General features: G+C 37.4%; 1 protein-coding gene across 1 annotated transcript in view; it reads left to right on the plus strand.

Moving 5' to 3' along the window:
- Positions 1–22,404, plus strand: part of FYB2 (FYN binding protein 2) — a gene marked incomplete at its 5' end in the record, with an annotated part of 107,853 nt that overhangs the window by 56,674 nt on the left and 28,775 nt on the right. The window contains 2 exons of the mRNA XM_081305614.1: positions 12,149–12,249; positions 20,742–20,776. Of these exons, the coding sequence (XP_081161740.1) occupies positions 12,149–12,249; positions 20,742–20,776 (136 nt within the window). The remainder of the gene's footprint in view (positions 1–12,148; positions 12,250–20,741; positions 20,777–22,404) is intronic.

Below are 22,404 nucleotides of genomic sequence, written 5' to 3' on the forward strand. Positions count from 1 at the left end.
GTCTGTGAGGCTCACAAAATATCATAAGATCTCAGAGCAACAGAGATAAAATAAACTCATTTTAAAAGTAGTGACTAAAAGGAGCATAAGGCAGAGTATTATGGTTATTATGGTACATAGAAATTGCTGGGGAGGGGCTGGGATGTAGCTTAGAGGCAGAGCACTTGCCTAGCATGTGTGAGGCCTTGGGTTCAATCCCCAGTACCGCAAAAAACAAAAAAACAACAAAAAAAGAAATTGCTGGGGAGGAGGGCTGTTTGGAAAAGGTAGCTGCAGAGGGGCTTGCTAAAGGGGAGCAAGGGGAGACCCGATGGCTGAGAAGGAGCTGGCAGTTCGGAGAGCAGGACCAGAGCTTGTGAGAGGAGAGAGCACGGCATCCTTGCAAAGCAGAAAGAAACCTGTGTGGTTGGAGTGACCAGTAACAGGGAGAACAGCAGAGCAGCATTTGGAGAGGTGCACAAGACTGAGATCTGGAAGGTGAGGAGTTCAGTGCTGTTCTATTATTATTGGAAACCACAGGAGGCTTCTGGAGAGTCTTAGGCAGAATTGTGAGAGGTTTCAATTACATTTTTAGATCATGCTAGGTGCTGTGTAGAGAATAGATTATGGAAGGGCCAGAGAGAAGAGCACTTAATCAGTATTTTTTTTAAAAAAATAAAAGTTTGAAAGAAAAAGAAATAGGAGTTTGTAAAGGGGATGCTGGTGATAAGGATATTGCAAGCAGAAGTCACATGTACAAAAACTTAGAAGCTGGAAACAGTCTGGTGTCCAGGAACCACAGGTCATCTGACTGGTTAGGACTTGTAGGTGTGTTTGGAGGACAATGCCACTTATATTAGCTGGTCAACAGATGCTGGCTGAATAGTAGAGTCCCCCAAGATGGTACAGTCAGTTTTTCCATTTTCTATTTTTCTGGGTGTATCTCACCTCTCTGTTTATAAATTCTTTATAATCAGGATGAGAGTCTAATTCTCATCCTCTGCATAATTGAAATTTGTTTAAATTGAATGACAGCTATATTTGAAAATTACAAGATCGAGGGTAAGAGTGATAAAGGGATAAGAGCATAGATTTTGGGGTCAGGTAGCTTTGGACTCGTGTTTTGAGCTCCACATATTAATTGTGTGGTGTTGGGAAAATTATTTAGGATCACTGAACATTCTATTTTCTCACATGGGGAATGGTGAAATCAAACCCTAACTTTCAGGGAGTTTATTATTATTATTTTAATTTGTTTTAATTAGTTATACATGACAGTAGCATGCATTTATGCACTTTGATATATCATACACTTTCAGGGTTGTTGTAACGATAGAGATAAAAACCAGTAATTCCTGCCAATTGAAATCACAACGCTGTAAGCACTTGATGAACTGCGGTGATTGGTGTTTGGTTTGTGACAACCTATCAAGTCCCAAGAGGGGCAATCAGGAGGGAGGCTCCTGGTTAAAGCCTGCCACTAGCTAAGAGGGGACCTCACTTCCATCTCCATAAGACAAACAGGGTGAGATGTTATGGCACACCCCAAAGCAGACACTCTGAAATTTCAAATGCAGATTTTGAAAGGTTGATCTGAGTGATCCAAACGAGGGCTGGAGGTCATTTTGTTTCACGCTGCTGAAGTTGCCTCTGGTTTGTTAAGAATCTGCTTCAGCATTGTGGTGAGACAAGAAAAAGTGCTTTTAGAAAGTTTTCCCCAAATTCCCAGTGGTTCTACTGGTTCTATCTTAACCTCGAATTACAGGTTAAATAAATGCTATTTTTTATTTTATAGGTGACAGTGGCAGATATAGAGAAGACTAACTCCCCATCACATTGTTCCCAAACAAATGACTAATATATAGAAGAATTGATCTGTGAAACTGTTGGATCAGCCTCAAAATGTTTTGAAAAAATATCATCCAAAATATACTTATCAATTCCTTGAACTTCAGTATCATCTGATGCTTTATCATTTCAATTCTCCAGCCTTCCCTTCTTCTAGAGTGGCTTGCAGTACAGAGAAAAGACTAAAACACAAGGAACCAGGAGATCTGTTTTCCAGAATCTCCTCTGCTACTTAACAGCCATGCTATATTGGGCAAGTTACTGAATATCTCCAAGACTGTTTCTTCATCTGTGAAATGCCTTGTAGTGCTCTGAGTGGATTAAATTAGATAACATATACAAAACTAACCTGAATATAGTTAGTTCAAAAAGTGAGTAAGAGGGCTGGGGATGTGGCTCAGTGGGTAAAAGCATTTGCCTAGCATGTGTGAGGCCCTGAGTTCAATCCCCAGCACTGCCCACCCCCACCCTCCAAAAAAAAAAATAGTAAGAGCCAGGCATGGTGGCATACACCTGTAATCCCAGAGGCTTGGGAGGCTGAGGCAGGAGGATCCTCAAGTTCAAAACCAGCCTCAGCAACTTAGCAAGGACCTAAACAACTCAGTGAGATCCTGTCCCTAAATAAAATATAAAAAAGGGCTGAGGATGTGGCTCAGTGGTTAAGCACCCCTCGGTTCAATACCTGTACAAAAAAAAAGTAAGAGCCAAGGTGTGGTAGGTGTGGTGGCATGCACCTATAGTCCCAGCTAGTCAGGAATCTGAGGCAGGAAAATGGCGTGAGCCCAGGAGTTTGAGGCCAGTCTGAGCAACATAGTGAGACCCCCCCCCATCTTAAAAAAAAAAAAGCAGATAAGAGTGTTTGACAATTGAATGAGGAATCTCAGATCTTCTCTACTCTCACATCTGTAGCAGACATACCATTCTCTCATTATGGCTTTGGTTAAACAGTTTGGTCTATCATCTTGGGTCCTCTTTGCTATGTGCCTTAATGACATTCTTCATTGATGACTGTCATTACAGTGTGAGCTAAACTTATGCTAAGTTTGACTTCAACTGGTACACCCCCTGGCGAGGTGGTGTGCAGATGAGTGATTGCAACCCCAGATTCTGGGGTCAAAGTCTTGGATCTATTCTCTGCTGTGCCATGGTAGCACTCTGTGAAATTCAATTTTGCCTGTGTCCCTTCATCTGCCCTTGGGAAAAATACTATCCTATTTCACAGCATCAAGTGAATTGACATACAAAATTGGACCAATGCCTAGCATATAGTAAGTGCTCGGTAGTTACTAGCTATTGTTATTGTTTATATGAACTTACAAATGAGATTAATGGTTTGACAATGTAGCTTCAGAGTTAATCCCACTAATCTTGAAACAGGCCAAGGAGATGTGTATTTTGTGAGGTTACCCAAGCACTTCCATAACATTTACTTAGTCATCATGGTTTTGTGGTCCTTCATGAAAGGAACTGGGTTGTAAATACAGGAGTAAAAGAAAACAAATCCCCAGTGCCTACTTCTGAGAGATGTTAGAGATGTTATATTTGTTGTTTGTTACCATAGAGGTCATAGTAGAATTAATAAGGTTGTGTCACAGGTGTAGTAACTTATGTGTGTGTAGATGCATATATAAATATATATATAAATTATATATATATATATATACACACACATATATGTGTGTGTGTGTATATATATATATGTGTGTGAGTGTGTGTGTGTGCACGCATGCACTCTGTAAAAATGGTAGGATAGAAATACCAGGGCTAGAGGTGGAGGTAGAAGGTGACAGCAGGTGAAGGGTGTAGGAGCAGAAGTAGAAATAGTGGAGGTGGTAAACACTTTCCACCAGGCACTGCACTAAGCACAGTATACTTTACACACCTCAGCCTCATAAAGGAGGACTAGAGGAGAAAGAGACTTGGGTCAAACTACCTGTCCCAGGTCGCAGCCAGGCAGAGCTGAGATGGGGCCAAAGCTGTGTTTCTGAATCCCAGGTCCCCCTGTGTGCTGCCCTGCCGTGTCAGTTATTCACTTCACTATCACCTAATTTGCAGAAGACAGATGTGCTCATGGATTATGAGAGAAACACTTACCTTAAAAACAGATCTTGTATTTTTGTGAACTTGGCAAGGATGCATTCTGAGATCCATTTTGGATAGTGCAGATGTTATTTTTTAAATTCTTTTTAAAAAATTTTAACTTGTTTTAATTAGTTATACATGTACATGACAGTAGAATGCATTTGTGCACTTTGATATATCATACATAGATGGGATATAATTTCTCATTTTTCTGAGTGTACATGTTGTAGAATCACATTGGTCTTGCAGTCACACGTATACATAAAGTAATACCATCTATTTCATTCTACTATCCTTCCTATTCCCACATCTCCTCTCCTCCCCTCCCTTCACTTCCCTCTTCCTAATCTAAGGTAACTCTATTCTTCTCTAGTGCCTCACCCCCCTTATTGTGAATTAACGTCCACATATTAGAAAACAATATTCCGCCTTTGGTTTTTTGGGATTGGCTTATTTCTCGTAGCATGATATTCTCCAACTCCATCCATTTACTGGCAAATGCCATCATTTCATTCTTCTTTAAAGCTGAGTAATATTCCATTGAATAAATATACCACATTTTCTTTATCCATTCATCTATTGAAGGACACCTAAGTTGGTTCCATAATTTAGCTATTGTGAATTGAGCTGTTATAAACACTGACGTGGTTGCATTACTACGCTGTTTTTAAGTCCTTCAGCTACATTAGTATGCTGTTTTTAAGTCCTACGGCTAATCATCAATCATTTAATTCAAGAGAAGGATTTCTTAAGGTAAAGTAAGGGCTTTGGGGAGAGTAGTATTGTAAGAAGTATTCGTTGGAAATAGGAATTTGTCCAGTTTTAGACTTGGGGTAATTAAGACATCAAATGGTTCATATTCTTTGTCATCAGGGTTCTATAGAATGTCTAACCAAGATACCCTTATTCTTCCAGTTTCCAAAATGCATGGCCCATTGAAATCAAAAGTGGAAGAAACTAAATTTTCAACCTAAGTTCGCCCTTCTCATAAAGTAAACATAAAAGTATGCTAGCAGGTTTTGCTATTCAAGTCTCAATCTTTCTACTGAGCACAAGTTCTTCTTTAGGTTTTCCAGAACTTTCTTGCAGTAAGATTTTTGACTGTCCATCTTGCACTGTGGTACGGGAGAAAACAAGAAAAAAAAATTCATGTGTTAGGCTTTTTGCATATAGTAACCCAGCTATTCCCATGCTAAAACCTCACAGTGACCCCATGAAGAAATCCAAGTTCTAAGAATTTAAATGACTACTCAAGACAACACAGATAGTAAGTGAATCTAGGTACAGTATCTCACATATGAGAAAAAAAGTAGCTATTCTTAGGATTAATAATTTTACTGAGGGCTGGGGCTGTAGCTCAGTGGTAGAGCACTTGCCTAGCATGTGTGAGGCACTGGGTTCAATCCTCAGCACCATATAAAAATAAATAAATAAAATAAAGGTATTGTGTCCATCTAAAACTAAAAAAAAATTAATAATCCTACTGATAGAGTGAACATATCTTTAAATGAGCTGTGTGATCCAGCTTTCCAGAGAGCACAACCTAATGCAGAGGTTGACAGAATATTCTCCAAAGGACAATAGAGATTCAGCAGAGGCATCTCAGAGCTGTGGTCCAGAGGTAGACATGGCAAGTGGAACCAACCAGGAGAAGAGGTCATTTGTCCATACTTTAGCCAGAGAGTTCTCAGTTGTTAAAACATTTATTTTGAAAACAGGATCTCAAGGATCCAGTCAAAATTATGACATTTTTGATTTTATAAATTATCTTTAATACAACAGTCAAGCTGATGCCACTTTTTATTGATGAGCAGTAGGATTTGTTTTGATATATTTATACAAGCATGGAATATATCTTATGCTAATTAGGATCCAAGTCTTGTGGATGTACATGATGTTGAGGTTCACTGTGATTTATTCATATATGTACATAAGAAAGTTATGTCAGATTCATTCCACTATCTTTCCTATTCCCATTTCCCCTCACCTCCCTTCACTCCCCTTTGTCTAATCCAGCGAACTTCTGTTCTCTCCCACCTCCACTTGTTGTAGGTTAGTATCTGCATATCAGAGAGAACATTTGACCTTTGACTTTTGGGATTGGGTTATTTCTGTTGAAGTTTCTTGACAAAGAGAATTTTGACATATTAAGAAACACTGCAGTTCCATATGTCATGGATTGGAAGTATTAAAAGGTAGAAACTTAATGGTATATCAGTAATAAAGGTATTTTATAAAATGCAAATCTCAAAGCTTATCTTTTAAAAACACAATAATTTCCCCAATATCATATTACTAGCACCCTTGGGGAATGCCTAAGTGCAGAGGGCAAGTATTTCATTCAATATGCACAATAGACCTTCAAAGCAAATTTTATTGTTACTATTTTGTAGATAGGAGATGGAAGATTAAGGTATTTATTCAGTACTCCATGATGAGGAGGTGGAAGTGAGTTAGGATTCCAGTTCTTCTCTGCTGAATTCACACTCTAGGTCTGGCTACCCTCCTGTGCTGCCTCCCAATCTGGCTTATGGTTCTGGAGACAGACATTTGTCATAAATGTGGAAATAAAGAAATTGAAACATAGATAAATTTAAATCATAGAGTTATTTCTTCCTTGCAATTCAAGTTCTTTATATTGATCCACACTGTATAAATTCAAGGTGGATCTCAGATCTAGCTTTAATGCACTGGAAAAGAGATTAAAAGACATTCTCATGCAGCAAAAGGCACAATATCCTCTTTCCCTTCTAGTGTTATAAGAGGTTATGAGGGTCAAGGGGGAGGGGAAAAAAAAGGGAGAGAATTGAACAACAGCAGGGGAGGTAGAGAGGGAAGATGGGAGGGGAGGGGAGGGGAGGGGGGATAGTAGGGGATAGGAAAGGTAGCAGAATACAACAGTCACTAATATGGCATTATGTAAAAATGCGAATATGTAACAGATGTGATTCTGCAATCTGTATTTGGGGTGAAAATGGGAGTTCAAAGCACAATTTGAGTCTAATGTATGAAAGATGATATATCATGAACTATGTAATGCGATAAATAATCAATAAAAAAAAAAAAATCCTGGACTGCCTCTCTCCAGAAGATAATTGATCTCAAGGATTTTTTTTAAAGAAAAACACTTGGTTGGAATTCTTTATCATCATGGGGAGTCAGATATTTATTCATTTCTGACAAAAGTACAAGTAATTGATTAGACATCTTTCAATTTTTTCCACAAATTGTTTCTTATTAATAAAGTTAATTTACCATAGACCCAATGAGGTTGTTAGGGCACTAGAGCATGAGATACATGGAATAGGCTATAATTTAAGGAAGTTTCTCTCAATTACTTCATGTGGAGGGAAAGGGAGAGAAATATGAAGGGAGAAGGCACTGGAGTTTCTTTTTCAACAAAGTGAACTATCCCTACATCTTTAAAAGTGTTACATAGAATATGTAAAAAAAGAACAGAAAGCTTTAAAATATCCAAATGATCAAAAGAAAAGGAGGTAAAATAATTGGGTAGAATGTGCTTATGATGTAATACTAAATGCAGGAAACAGGAAAGAAAGAGAACCCCAACCTTTTCTGTAATACCAACTGTTATGAATATAAATATAAATGGGAAAAAATCAGGAAGGATACCTAGATGCAAAGACCTCATTCTGGGAAGGGGAAGGGAAGAGGGAGGATGATGGTAATTGTTCTGCTCCTGGATATCCACACCTGGATATCCACCTCCACTTGTGGCCGGTGTCCCTGATGGTGTCCCTTGGTTTCACTGTTCCATTTCTCTTCCTCCTTTCCCATAGTCAACTCCTATCATGAATTTATGAGTGTATCTAATTTGCATATTCTTATAGTTGAACTACAAACTCATACATCTGTTAAAGTTTTAAATTTTTATATAAATGTCACCTGACTTGATCCTTCCTTGTTTTTTTAACAAAGCTATTTCCTCTTCTGTGTTGATATAAGTCAGTCTAGTTTATTCATTAGAGTTGCTATGTTGTATTTCATCCAATGCACATGTGACCATCTCCTATGTATTCCTTTACTAAGGGACAGGAGGCTGTATTAAATTTTCACCATGTTAAACCATGCTGCAGTCACCATCCCCCAAGGCTTCTAGATGAATACAAGCAACTTTCTCAAAGCTGCTTACCTAGAAGTAGAATTTCTAACCAATTAACAAACAACTCTGGTGTTACTAGATACTGAAAAATCATCCTCCAAGATGGGTGTGCCAGGTCTTACTCTTGAGCACAATAAAGGATTTTCTGTTTTCTTGCCCAAAGAGGTATTATTTTTTAACTGGGATCCTTGCTAATCTGAGGAGTATGAACTGAATTCTCATTGTCTTGATTTCCATTTCCCTGTTTATTGTGAGATCAAAAATTTCCTTTTAGAGATTCTTCAACTTTGTTGTTCTGTAATAATGTCTATCATAAACCTTTGCCCAAGTTTCCCTGGATTTGTCTTTTTCTTATTGCTGAAGTTCCTGACAGAGTTTATATGGTTATTAACTGTTCTTTTGTTACGATTTACAGTTAAGTATGACATTTGGAGGTTAATCCAATTAACAAAGTTTAACTCTTTTTTTTCACATCTATTAAAATGGTCTGTTTTTCTTCCCTCATTAAAACAAAGTAATTACAGTGATACATTTTCTGATGTTGAGCCATCCCCGAAATTTCACTTGTTCTTGAATTATTTTTAACACTGATTAATTCATTTTCCTAGGGTTTTATTTAATGAGTTTGGACTAAAATCTCTTCAGTGAAATGGGGCTATATTTTTCTTTTATTGAATGATTCTTTTATGGTTTCCATATCAAAATTATACCATTCTCTTAAAATCAGTAGTTTTTCCGTCTTTTTCTGTTCTCTGAAGCTTCATTAGAACTTGCCTAAAAGATTATTTGGTAGAGAGCAAGAAGAAAGGTGGTAGTAGGGTAGTGGTAGAGAGAGGGTAGAGTGGGTTCAGGCCTTTTCATGACTTGTTGGCCTATTTGGCTTCTTGTTTCTTCCTCAATTAGCATGGTAATTTTACATTTCTATTCAAATTTGCCAGTTTTCCCTAAATTTTCAAATTTATTGGCAAAAAACTTATCAGAACATTTTCCTAGATTTTGGAGAACATGAAACTATTTCTAATTGTGTCTCTGTTCTTTTCTTTGTGTGCACATGCTCCCCGTGTATGTCTGCACTCATTTTTACTGGTTTCTTTTTTCTTGATAAATTCTGTCAAAGAGAACTCCAACCTTTTCTGTAATACCAACTGTTATGAATATAAATATAAATGGGAAAAAATCAGGAAGGATACCTAGATGCAAAGACCTCATTCTGGGAAGGGGAAGGGAAGAGGTAGGATGATGGTAATTGTTCTGCTCCTGGCTCTCCACACCAGCCTACTTCAGTGGAGGGTTTTGGTAGTATTTGGTTAAAATCTTCATTCCTTTTTCTGGAATATCCAGGGTTTGGGCTACTTTTTAGCAGCATTATCTGGATAGTTAAAATATACACTTTTTAACTGGAGTAGATTAATCTAAGTGCATTAATTATATTTCTTGATCTATTTTGTACTTTTGCCATTATAATTTATATAGCTTCTCTACTTGTATTTTGTCTTCTTTCTCCTCCTCCTCCTTTTAAAAAATGTTTTTCCATTAAAAGTCTCCCTTCTATCAGTCAAAAAGTTAAATACCCTTATTTCTTTTCTTTTTAGTGCATATGGTCAAATTTTGACATCTACAATTAACTAAGTCTAATGTTATTCAAAAATTCTAGCTTGCTCCTCAATAATATAAAGACCTGCAAAGAATTTCCAGTAGCACTCTCCCTCTATCTTCCATATTATTAGGTAATATTGTAATTCCCTTAAACTTCTCCAAATTAGTAATCCTCACAGTCAATATTTATTCAGATTTCCCGATTGCTTTATTAATTCCTTTGCTCACCCTTGTTCCTTATACCACACTTTATTACTGGTTCAATTTCTTTTTACCAAAGTGCATCATTTTGGTATATTTCAGCAAGGTCTGTGAGTACTAAATGCATGGACTTGCATTCTAAGAATATCTTGGTTTCTCTCTCTCTCTTAAGTGATAATTTAGCTGGACTAGAATCTTTATATTGACAGATTTTTTTCCTCAGTGTTTCAAGCTACTCTCCACCTTCTCCACCAACTACTGTACTAATGAGAAACACATTCCAGTCTGGTTTCTGTCCTCAGTTGACTGTCTTTTTCTCGTGTAGCTTTTACATTTTTATTTGACTTGTTCTTACATATTATAAACCACATGTGTGGCTTTACTGTTATTTCTCATTATTGAGGCTGTGCAACAAAAAGATTCATGTCCCATTTCAATTTTTGAAAAGTCTTGACTATTGTCATTTGAATAGTGACTCCTTTTCATTGTTTTTTTTCTTCTTTGCTTCCTGAATTCCTTGTATATTTATGCTGTCCCTTTTCAATCCACCCTGTCTCTTAACCTCTCTCATTATTTTCTCTATTTTAATCTCTCTACTATACTTGGATGATTTTCTCAGCTCTAATTAATTTATCAGTTTCCTTTTTTCTGTATCTAATATGCTTTTCAGTTTCTACATTTTTTTTGTATGTGTGTGTATGTGGTACTGGGGATTGAACCCAGGGCCTTGTGTATGTGAGGCAAGACTCTACCAACTGAGCTATATCCCCAGCCCCATCTACATTAATTTTTTATATCAAGAACTATAATTGGGCTGGGGATGTGGCTCAAGCAGTAGCATGCTCACCTGGCATGCACTGGGCGCTGGGTTTGATCCTCAGCACCACATAAAAATAAAATAAAGATGTTGTGTCCACTGAAAACTAAAAAATAAATATTAAAAAAATTCATTCTCTTTCTCTTTCTCTTTAAAAAAAAGAACTATAATTATGATTTTTATAACTTCTTCCACCTATTCCTAAATCTGCCTAATAGCTTTTATTACTCAATTTCTTTGAACACTTAAAAAAACACACTTATTCTAAATTCCTTTTCATATAACTCTATTGTTTGATCCCCCTACTAGCTGCATCTCCTGTGTATGCTGTGGTGGCCCATCTCCTTGCATGGTTTTGTTTGGGGCTATAAGCCTCCCCTTTTTAAAAATTTGTTGTTTTTTTTTTTTTTAGATATACATTCAGTAGGGTGTATTTTGACATATGTACAGGGGGTGCAACCCATTACAGTTTTGATCCAATTCTTGTGGTTAAACATGATTTGGAGTTACATTGGTCTTGTATTCATATACGAGCATAGGAAAGTTATGTCTGATTCATTCTTCTCTCTTTTTTCTCTTCCTCTTCCCACTCCCTTCATTCCCCTTTTTCCAATCCAATGAACTTCTGTGCTTCCCCTCCTTATCCTCCCTTGATATAGCTTAGTATCCACATATAGTAGAAGAAAAAAAAAAGAGAGAGAGAACATTTGTCCTTTGTTTTTTGGGACTGACTTAAGAGGGTCCTGTTTTCCTTGCAGACATAGGTTCCAAAGGTTTTGGACACAACTTCACAGAATTATTTCAGGTTTGTCTTTATGAGGAAGATTTGAAGTTCAAGTTCTAGTTTTGGCTTTGTATCTCCGGATTATACAGGGTGAATGAATTTAGATCCAACATTGATGCTGGGTTTTTGAGTTTATGATGTCTCATATTTGAGAAATCAAGCTCTTTCAATTCTCTTGCCATAGTCAGACAACAAAATTTCTTGCTCTTTCTCTGGGAGAGTGTATAATTTCTTTCTAGAATTTATTTTACAGATGGAACATCATTTTGTGACTCTGGACTTCATGTTGATAGCTCAATGACAGGTCCCCCTTCAGATGAAGCCCGTGGCTCAGACTTCCCTGTGACTCAGACATTAAATCCCCAACTGCCCAATCATTAAGTCCTTTCTTTATCTGGTCTCAATTTCCCTTGGAGTCCCTTGACTACAGTATGCCTTAGCAACTTTTACTGTGGGTTTTCTCACTGTAACTGGCACCGGGGATTTTACATTATTGATTTCCACGTGAGCTATATAATCTTTGTGCACGGTTATATTTTATCTAGACTTCCTGTGCGTTTAAAGGAGAGATGTGTGTGCCTTCCATGTCTGCTTAGGTCACCGTATTGGCCAGACACACTTACATTACTTTCTAATGAGAAAAAAATATAAAGAGTTTTAAACTGTGTTTAAAGAAATGTTTTATTTTAAATAACCTTTTTTTGTCTGTGCTTCTCAGTGCTGAATTTGAAGAACCACATAATTATGAGGCAACAATTTCATACCGGAGACACTCTGGCAACTCCATTAACCTGTGCACTGCAATAGAAATTGCTGATTGTAAGTCTGCTAAGCCAATTAATATTGTAACCCTGTGTGGAATAAAAATGTGTCAAAAATGGTTATTTTTCCCTCTGGCAAACTGTAAGTTAAAAAAACTCACAGCCATTCTGTTCTACCATCTCATTTCTTTTTATTTTTTGCCATGTCTGATCTCTTAAAAAAATATAAAGCAGTCCAGTTGGGCATCAGTGCTGTTTACAATTCCTACTACTGCCTTCTTTCCTCCACCTTTCCTCCTCCTCCTTTCCTCTCCTCTCCTCTCCTCTCCTTTCCAATTGACTTAGCTGCTTTGCTTTTTGTAGATACATAGGAGGAAAAAAATCAAGATATAGTGATTCATATTTCTTTCTTCTCCTATAGAAACCTCATCTTTCTTTTTGTGGTGTCTTTCTTGAAGTCCCCTCGTTACTCAGAATATGGAGATGGAGATAAGAGACCATGAGAATTAGGCGGTTGTGTTCAATCCAAATAGAAGAAGGGAATTTATTTAATGGATCTGACCACTGTTTCAGAGTTAAGTCTTCCCACCTCTGATATTGACAACAATATTCAAGCTTTTTGTGAAAAAAGGGAGACCCTCTTAGGTAAAAACAGAAGAAGCAGGGAATCTTAACATTTCTGCAAATTTAATGTCTGTTTCTGCCTAAAGAATCTCTTAGTTATCTGCAAAATCATAAATATTAGTGCCAGAATAAACACGGGTGATTGCCAAACCTGTACTATGGACTATAGTTCTGTATTAGGTCCTGTGTACACGTCTGTAATAGAGTGGTTTTATCACTCACCGTTAGAGACAGGAAACTGAAGATCAGAGGTTGTTTTTGGACAAGATCATATATGCTGTATCTTGTAGAGCAACAGTTGTAAACAAGGTCAGCCTCCCTCAAAATCCCACCTTCTTTCCACAGTTTTATGCTGCTTCTCATTCACGGAAGTGTGGCTTCTCTGGAAGGAAGGTTAAAGAGAGATCATCTGGTCTTATTAATTTATTACACAGAACAATAAGCTAGAGACTTGGGAAAAGGAAGCCATTTTCTTGGGAAGTTCATGAAGGAAGAATGAGGACCCGATTGACATTTTTCTTCCCTTACCCAGGAAATAAGAGATTAGAAAACTACTAGAAAATTCCTTCTCTCCTCAACTGGGCAGAGTTAGGATTTTCCCTATGTTTTGTAAAATGCTAGATAAAGGAGAGGAACTCTTGTACCCCGTTGCTCACAGAAGGCAATGCTGCCTATATATCAGGGTATTGGGCATCCCACCTTGGAGCAGGGCTTTTCACTTTTTGGAGTTCCCTCGGATCTCCCAAGGATCTTGTCCAGTTACAGATTCTGATTCGGTAGCTCTGGAATGTGGCCTGAGATTTCCTGGTGATGATGATGATGCTGGTCTAAAGACCACACTTTGGATAGAAAGGCTTGGGGCCCCATTTGGGCTAAATTCCAACTGCATGCCCTTCTGCAAGGCCAAAAGGTATACAGAGACAAGGGGATGCTCCAATCAGAGCCTGTACCTTCTCTCTCTGGATCACATGAGACTCCCCTACCCTAGAATCCAGCCCTGTGCAATGACTCCCTTATTCCTGATTGGGTCTTCTCAGGAAAGACTGGGCTTCAGGGAAAGCTTTTGGGATGGGGAGAGGTGGATGGAGCTTGGATTCATGCAAGGGTCCCTCATGATACAGGGTGAAGCTAAGAACCGAATATGGGAAATGAGGCCAGAGATCTGCATTTATTCTCTCCAGGCCACAAATCTTAATGGTGAGACGTCCAAGGGACATCATTTTAGATACCCAAAGCTGGAATCACTGAGGCAGGCCCTTGTTCATTCTTTCACTGAAAGATCCTGGGTTGTGCATCATGGACAGGGCTCTGCTGCCAAGGAGCCAAGTATTTATGGTTGAAAATAGAAAGGGCTCAAAAAACAAGCCCCCAATCCCATTGGGAGGTAACAGAGCAAGAGGAAGAAGGGGTTGGGGGAGGGATGGTGGCTAGGGCTTCCCCTTTCAGAAGGACATCTTTTTGGGAGACAAGAATAAATCTGCTAGGCCTGAAGAATCTGAGGAACTATAGCCTGGGATCAAAATTGTGTGGTGTGTCCCTTACCCTGCCTTTCTCTAAAGAGCCACCATATAACACCCTCCAGGAAAAAGAGAGAAGATAGCAAAGTGGAGCTATTTCACCCCAAACTGTGCTTCTTCATCTGTTTTATTAGTTTCTTCCATTCTCTTTATGCCCCTAGATGACACATGAACCTTAGTTTCTTCATCTAGAAATTGGGCATACTATTTTTTTTGTGGATTTTTCCTGAGTGTTTGATAAAATAAGACATTGAAATCTAGTGAAACCGTGCTTCTAGGAGGATGGAGCCCAAGTATTTTCCTCCTTCCTTCCTGCTAAGTATAGTTTTAAAAATGTGGTCATTATTTATGTATAAAATATATAAAAATAAACATAAGAAGAAAGGAAGACTCTGAAAGGTAGAAGAAGATGGACATTGAGACCAGTGAAGGAGGATAAGGTGGTGAGTTTCTTAAGTTTTCTTCTTTCAAAAGCTGGAGAAAGGTAAAATTGTCTAGGTGTGGGAAGGTAAAATGTTTCCAGTCAGATTTGATCCAAATAAGACTACAACAAGATGTAATTAAACTGTTAAAAGTCAAAGACACAGGGGATTCTTAAAACAGCAAGAAAAAAAAAGTAAATCACATAAAAAGGAGCTCCAATATGTCTAGCAGTGGCTTTCTTAGCAGAAACCTCAAAAGCCAGGAAGAGAATGGATTGAAATGAAAAATTGTGAGGAAAACAAAAACAAAAACAAAAACAAAACTACCAACTAACAATACTTGACCCAGTACAGTGTCTTCCAGAAGAGATAGACTTTCCCAGGCAAATAAAAGCCGAGGAGATTCTCCACCACTAAACTTGTCTTACAAGGAATGCTAACAGGAGTTCTTCCAGCAGAAAGGATCCCCATTAGTAACATGAAAACATATAAACTTAATGGTAAAAATTTACTGGTAAAATAAATGCCCAACAAATTCAGAATTATCTAATACTGTAATGGTGGGGTGTGAATCACTTTTATCTTTAGTATGAAGGTTAAAAGGCAAAATGACTAAAAACAACAATAGCTGTAACAATTTGATAGAGGTATGGAATATAATATATGTAACTTGTAATAACAAAAAAATAAAAATGTGAAAGAGTTAATAAAATTAAGGGACTTTTTTGGCAATCAGTCATAATGGAAACAATATGAAATTTATAAAAAAAAATAAAACAGAACTATATGATGCAGTATTCCCACATCTAGATATAACTCTAAAGGAAATGAAATCAGTATGAAGAAGAGAGATCTGCCCTCCATGTTCACCACAGCGTTGTTCACGATAGCCATGACATAGATCGACCTAAGTGTCCATCAAGAGACGAAGAGATAAAGTAAATATGGAATATATTCAGGATGAAATATTATTCAGCCTTAGAAGGAAATTCTGTCATTTATGATAATGTGAATAAACCTGAAAGATATTATGTTAAGTAAAATAAGCCAGACCTGGAAAGATAAATACTATATTATTCTTGCTTATATGTAGAATCTACAGTGAGTCTCATGGAAGCAGAGAGTATAATCAATGATATTCCCAACAGCAGGCGTAGGAGGAGGTCAGGGAGACGTTGGGTCAAAGGAAACAAAATTTTAGTTCGAGAAAATAAATTCTAGAGATCTACTGTACACTGTGGTGACCATAGTTAATAACAATACATTGAATACTTTAAAAATGGTAAGAGTAGATTTTAAGTGTTCTCACCACAAAAAATATAGGAGATAATATGTGCATTAAGTAGTCTGATTAAGCCATTTCACAAAGCATATGCACACCAAAATATAGTGCTGTGTATCCTAAATATATACATTTTTTACTTTTTAATTAAAAAATCATAAATATCTCAAGCTACAATCTAAGATCTTACCTAAAGTACATAGAAAAATAAGAGCGAAGTAAATTCAAAGCAGATAGCAAAAAAGAAACAACAAAGATAAAAGAAGTAAATGGAATTAAAATAAGAAAGATCAATGAAACCAAAACTTTGTTCTTAGAAAAGATCAATAAAATTGACAAACCACTAGCAAGACTGACAAAGAAACAAAGAAAAAAAGATACAAATATCAAAAATGAAACAGGGATATCATCACAGATCCTGTAGACATCAAAAGAATAATAAAGGAATATTATAAAGAAACTGCATACATATAAAATTTGACATTTTGAGGTAAAAATGGAGCAATTCCTTTAAAAGCTCAAACTATCACCTCACCCAACATAAATCATTTGACTAGCCCTGTAACTCTTGAAAATTGATTGCATAATTTGAAAAATCTCTCCCTCCAATTATCCTAGTCCAAGTGACTTCACCAGAAAATGCTAACATTTAAAGAATTATATACCAATTCTATGTGATCTTTTCCAGAAAAATGGAAGAGAAAACATTTCTTGATTTATTTTATAAATCGAGTATTATCCTGATACAGAAACCAGACAAAAGCCAATTAAATAAGAAAACGTCATATTCTTTATGAGTTTCATAAAAATCCTTAACAAAATATTAGCAAACAGAATTCAGAAGATTTTAGAAGGAATTGCATGCCATGACTAAAAGTGGTTTATTCCAGAAATGTAAACTGGTTCAATACTGAGAAGTCCATTCACAAAAATCTACCATATTGACAGATGAAGAATAAAAATCATATAAAATCTATGCAAAAAAATGGATGAAATTCGACCAAAAATTCTTGAAAAATTAAGAGAGGAATGTCCTCATCTTGATAAAGGACATTTACACACACACACAGGAAAAAAAAAAAAAAAAAACCTACAGCAAAGCATGATGCTTAACTACAAATACTGAAAGCTTTATCCCCAAATTGGGAGCAAGGCAAGAATGGCCTCTCTCACCAGTCCTATTCAACACAGAGCTGAGAGTTGTAGCCAGTAAAATAAGGTAAAGCAAGGAAATAAAAGACATTCAGATCAAAAGTGAAGAAATAAAAACTGCCTTTCTTTGGAGTGACATGATTATCTAGGTAGAAATTCCTAAGGAATTTACAACCTCCCTTTCCTAAAAATCCCTCCTAGGAACTAATAATTGAGTTCAGCAAGGTTGTAGGATAGAGTTTTATTTTTATATCTCAGCAGTGAACATGTGGACACACTAAAATTGAAAAATACAATACCTTTTACAATGGTTCAGAAAAAAAGACAGACTGAAATCTAACACAGCATGTATAAGACATAAATGCTGAAAACTGTAAAATTTGGATTAAATAAATCAAAGTGTAAGTGAATGAAAAGACATATCCTGCTTTTGGATTAGAAGACTCAATACAGTAAAATTGACAAGAGAAAATTTCAATTCTCCCCTCGAGATACACAGGTTTAACGCAATTGCAATAAAAATCCCAGCAAAATGTTTTGTAGAAATAGACAAGATTATTCTTAAATGCGAATGGGAAAGCAAAGGAACTGAAACACCTAAAAACAGTTTTGAAAAAGAAAGATTAGAAAACATCAGTCTACCAGTTTCAAGACTTACAGCTACAGTAATCATGACTGTGGCATTGGCAGGGAGACACATAGAAATCAATGGAAACTCAGAAATAGACCTATGCCAATATGCCCACCTGATTGTTTTCTTTATGAAGATGCTAAAGCAATTCAACAGTGGAAAGATAGCCTTTGAACAAAGTGTTGGAGCAACGGAATATCCATAGATTAAAACAAAAACAAAACAAACCTAAACCCTTGAGCTAATTTTCACACCTTATCCAAAAGTTAAATGACAATGAATCTTTCTTCATTGCCTTGTCCACCAAGGAAGATGAGGAATCTAAATGATATCTTTAAATAGCAGGAGAGGATGAGGTGTTTGGTTTTTACTATCACCACTGAGCTCAGCCCTGCGCGGGGCCTTTGTGAGTCTTGCCCATCCTTACAGAATTCAGCCTCCGATGTACAGGCTTCTTGTTGTTCTGGAAGCTCTGCAGAATTGTCCTCAGAGGTCACCTGGGCCACTGCTTTCTGGACTGTGCTTCTGAGACCCCAGAGATTCCTTCAAATGATGAAGTTCTGATTATGTTCCTGAGTAATAGTCCATTTAAATAAACAAATCCATGATTAGAGGAAAGTTAAGTCATTTCCCAATTGAGTGACCTGGGGCAAGTTATTTTACTTCCCTGTGTGTTCCTCCATCAGTAAAGGAGTATGAGTAGCAATTGTCATAAGAGTTAAATGGAATAGTGCATTTAAATACTTACCATAGTGCCTGCTAGCTATATGCATACAAATGATAGCTACTTTTTATCATTGTTTTTGTAATATTAGAGTCATCTCATCTACTGGTCTAACAGAGGTGAAGGGACTTTTCCAAGGTCACACAGAGAGTTAGTGCATGTAGAATTAGCTGTGGGCCTCTCAGACATGACCATGTTGTGACATTAGTAGATGGAGGGTGGCTGAGGACCCTCTTCTGACTTTTGCCCTTCCTCTGCCAGTCAAGGCAAAGCTATTCTATGGAGAGAAAGTTCTATAACTCAGTACAGAGTGAGCCAGGACTGGGCTTGGGTCACATTCCCTTGTTAAATCTCCTAGTTCTTTCCTGACCCCTTGGGATACAGCCTTTTTGTACCTTGAAGTAGGTTTGTATTGCATAACATACCATTGAAGAGTCCCCACTTTGTTAAAATACTTAACATCATGAATATGTTTTCAAGGGAATGTGTATTATCTCTTGTTTACTAGACATAGCAATTAAGGTGTCTCTGAGCCTTGGTTTCATGGTTCCTAAAGCAGAATAAATAGTATTTTCTACCCCTCCAGGTGGCTAGGGAAAGCAAATGAAATCATAATTTGTTCTTTAAAAAAAACAGATAAATAAATTGAAGGAGATTATCATTTTTTAATTTGTAGACCAAATCCATACTAGGAAAAGATATGGGGCAAACTGTATCGTAAGGAGACTTTTTTTTTTTTTTTGGTACCTAGGAATTGAACCCAGGGGCACTCTGAACATTGAGCCATATCCCAGCCTTATTTATTTAAGACAGGGCCTCACTAAGTGGCTGATGCTGGCTTTGAACTTGCAGTCCTCCAGCCTCAGTCTCCCAAGCTCCTGAGATTACAGGTGTGTACCATTGTGCCTGGCAAGGAGATTTAAAAAAAATTTTTTTTTTTTAGTTGTATATGGACACAATACCTTTATTTTATTTATTTATTTTTATGTGGTGCTGAGGATAGAACCCAGTGCTTCATATGTATGAAACAAGCACTCTGCCACCCCACCACAATCCCAACCCAGCAAGAAGATATTTTTTGAAAATATTAATAGTTTAAATTTTTAAATCGAGGAGTGACAGAATAGAATTTTTTTCATTTAAAAATCAGTGAAAATTAAAGTGTACCCAATATGAAGTACATATTACTAATTATACTTGCAGGATTTTAGGTCAGTGTGACAAGAATCATGTGCTGACAATTCCTAAGGAAAACTTGGGGTTCCATTAATTGCATTATGAATTGTGTGTTTGCAAAAATGAAAGCTTAGAAATACAACATGTTGTTTGGTCAGTTTAGGATTCTAGCAGCAAGAAAGAAATGAAACAGAAGTCCTGCTTGTCACACACATATTCTTTAATAGCAGAGGGAGAACTTGCATAAATAACTTCTAAGCAAAACAAAACTAAAAATCCCCAAATAAGCAATTTTGTGAAAAAAACACGTCACTTTTTATAGAATCCCTGATGTTCTACTAAGTATGTGACATCTAATATCATCTCCTTTAATTTCTTCATGAACTTGGTATCAGTTTGCCCAGTTTCACAGATGGACAAGGTAAGGCTCAAAGAAATGAAGTAATTTGTCTGAAATCCCCCAGGTAGGAAGTGGCAGGACTGAACTTGAACCCAAATTCTTGTCATTACTTATATTTGTTAATACAATTATTAAGTGTCATTTACAGAAATCCAAAGAAGTATCAGAAAAACCAAAAGATATTTGAGCCTTAACTGGCAGGCTCCTCTTCAAGCAGTGTTTAAGAAATAGTCCACTTTGGGACATGATATGAGTTCATTTTGTCAAAGTGGCATTTAGGCCCTTTTTTCTTTCAAGTTTGCCTTCTAAAGTACTACCTCTAAATCTCAGTGCTTTCTCTTACGCATGGAGTATATATCTATTTAGTAAACCAAGAAACTTAAAATGGTTTTGTATGCTTTTATCAACTATAAATTCCATGTTAGAAATTCCCACAGAAATTAAAACCATGATCAGTGACCCTAGAATTTCCCAAACTGTGTAGATAGAGCCTCATATAGAACGATGCTCTGAAGGTTGATAAAACTGAACTTTGCCATCTTGCGTCATTGCTTTTCATCATGAGTACTGTAAGAAATGGGTGGGCAAACTGACCTGAGATAATTTTTTATGTTTATTTCAGCAACTTATGAAGTTGAAATTGAAGAACTCCAAAAGGTACTGTTTCTTCTCTCCTTACCACTGTGACAACTAAGAGTAAACGAGTCTGCAGGGTTGATTCTAGAGCACTTTCTTTGGTGAAAGTGAAGGTCCTAGTTTTCGGTTTTACCCTCCTTGTCAGGCTTTTCCAGAATCCAGTGGCTGAGGGAAGAGTCCCTTGGCCGATACATTTCTTTATCTTGTGTTTTTGAGAAATCGTACAGATCCCAAGGCATACATAGGGGCTCCTGCTGGGCATGGTAAACAGGTGCCACCTTAGAGGTGATATAGCATTTGATGAAGGCCATGCAGGACCAGAGTTCCTGACTTTGTGATCTTGAATCTCCATGGCCTCACCCATAAAATGGGGATGATAAAGCACTCACATCTGGGATCCTTGTGAGGATGAACATAAGGTAAGTATGGGTAAAGAGTTTGTTAGCAAGTCTCTAGAACAGAGCATGCACCTCAGTGAGCCTCAGTTGTGTCCTCTGTAAAATGGAGTCATCCGTCTCCCTGGAGGCAGGAAGCATATGCCTTGTTACTGTATCTATAGTAGTAGATGTCCAATAAATAAGTGGAACTATACTTATCTCCCTGAATGGGTGGGAGAACCAAGTCAAAGTGTGTAAGCACTCAGCACAGTGCCTGGCTCACAGTAGGTGTCTTCATGGTGCCAGTTAATGTCCTATCTTGTCCTTAGAGTATTCATTTAGTCTACATCCTTTATCTCTCTTTCTTGGTTGTCTTATACTTTCTGATGAGGATTATTTATTTGTGGGTACATTCTGTAGCTAGAAAAATACAAATGACTATCATTCTTATGAGCAAGAGTAGAAGCAATCCATAAAAGTGCTTCACCTAGGCCACACAGTAGTGTATACCTGTACTCCTGGTGACCTTGGAGGCTGAGGCAAGAGGATCACAAGTTCAAGGCCAGCTTGGGCAACTTAGTGAGGCCCTGTTTCCACCCCCCCCCAAAAAAAATAGGGATGTAGTTCAGTGATTGAACACCCATAGGTTCAACCCCTAGTACTGGGAAAATAAATAAATAAAAGCTTCAGCTACCTGGTAACATCAACATATGATAAACCACCCTGCATAAGAGAGCCCTGCACATAACCAAGTCTCATACCTTTCAAGTTAAAAGGCATGAAAGTACTTTTAGTTTTTAAGTCTTTTAACCCTCAGATATGGTTTATATTCATCTCTGTTTTTAAGCTTGGTGCGTGGAGTCTGATATCATTCTTTTTGTTTATTTTATTTTGTTTATTGTTGGCTCTGGGAACAGATCCCAGAGCCTCACACATGGTAGGCAAGTTCTCAACCACCGAGCCACATCCCCAGCACCTGGTTTCATCCATTCTTAGTGCCTTGGAGTAGCCTTGACTGTAGGGTCCGTGGACACAACTCAATCTCTTTCTAGAAGCTTCGGGCCCTTGGAGAAGAGCTTGTTGCCTTCACACTAAACCACTGCAACTCTGCTGTCTGTAATTGTTTTCTTTCTGACAATTACTATTTCCATCTGCTGTCAACACCTCTGTGTCTTTCATCTGGCCAAGACCCTGTACCAAGGCCCTGCTGTGAGCCAAGCACTTTTGCATATGTGGTAGCACTGTGAGCTGGGATCACTGCTTCCATGCTAC

The sequence above is a fragment of the Spermophilus citellus genome (genome assembly GCF_964194105.1).
Source record: "Spermophilus citellus genome assembly, chromosome: 9".
NCBI lineage: Eukaryota > Metazoa > Chordata > Mammalia > Rodentia > Sciuridae > Spermophilus > Spermophilus citellus.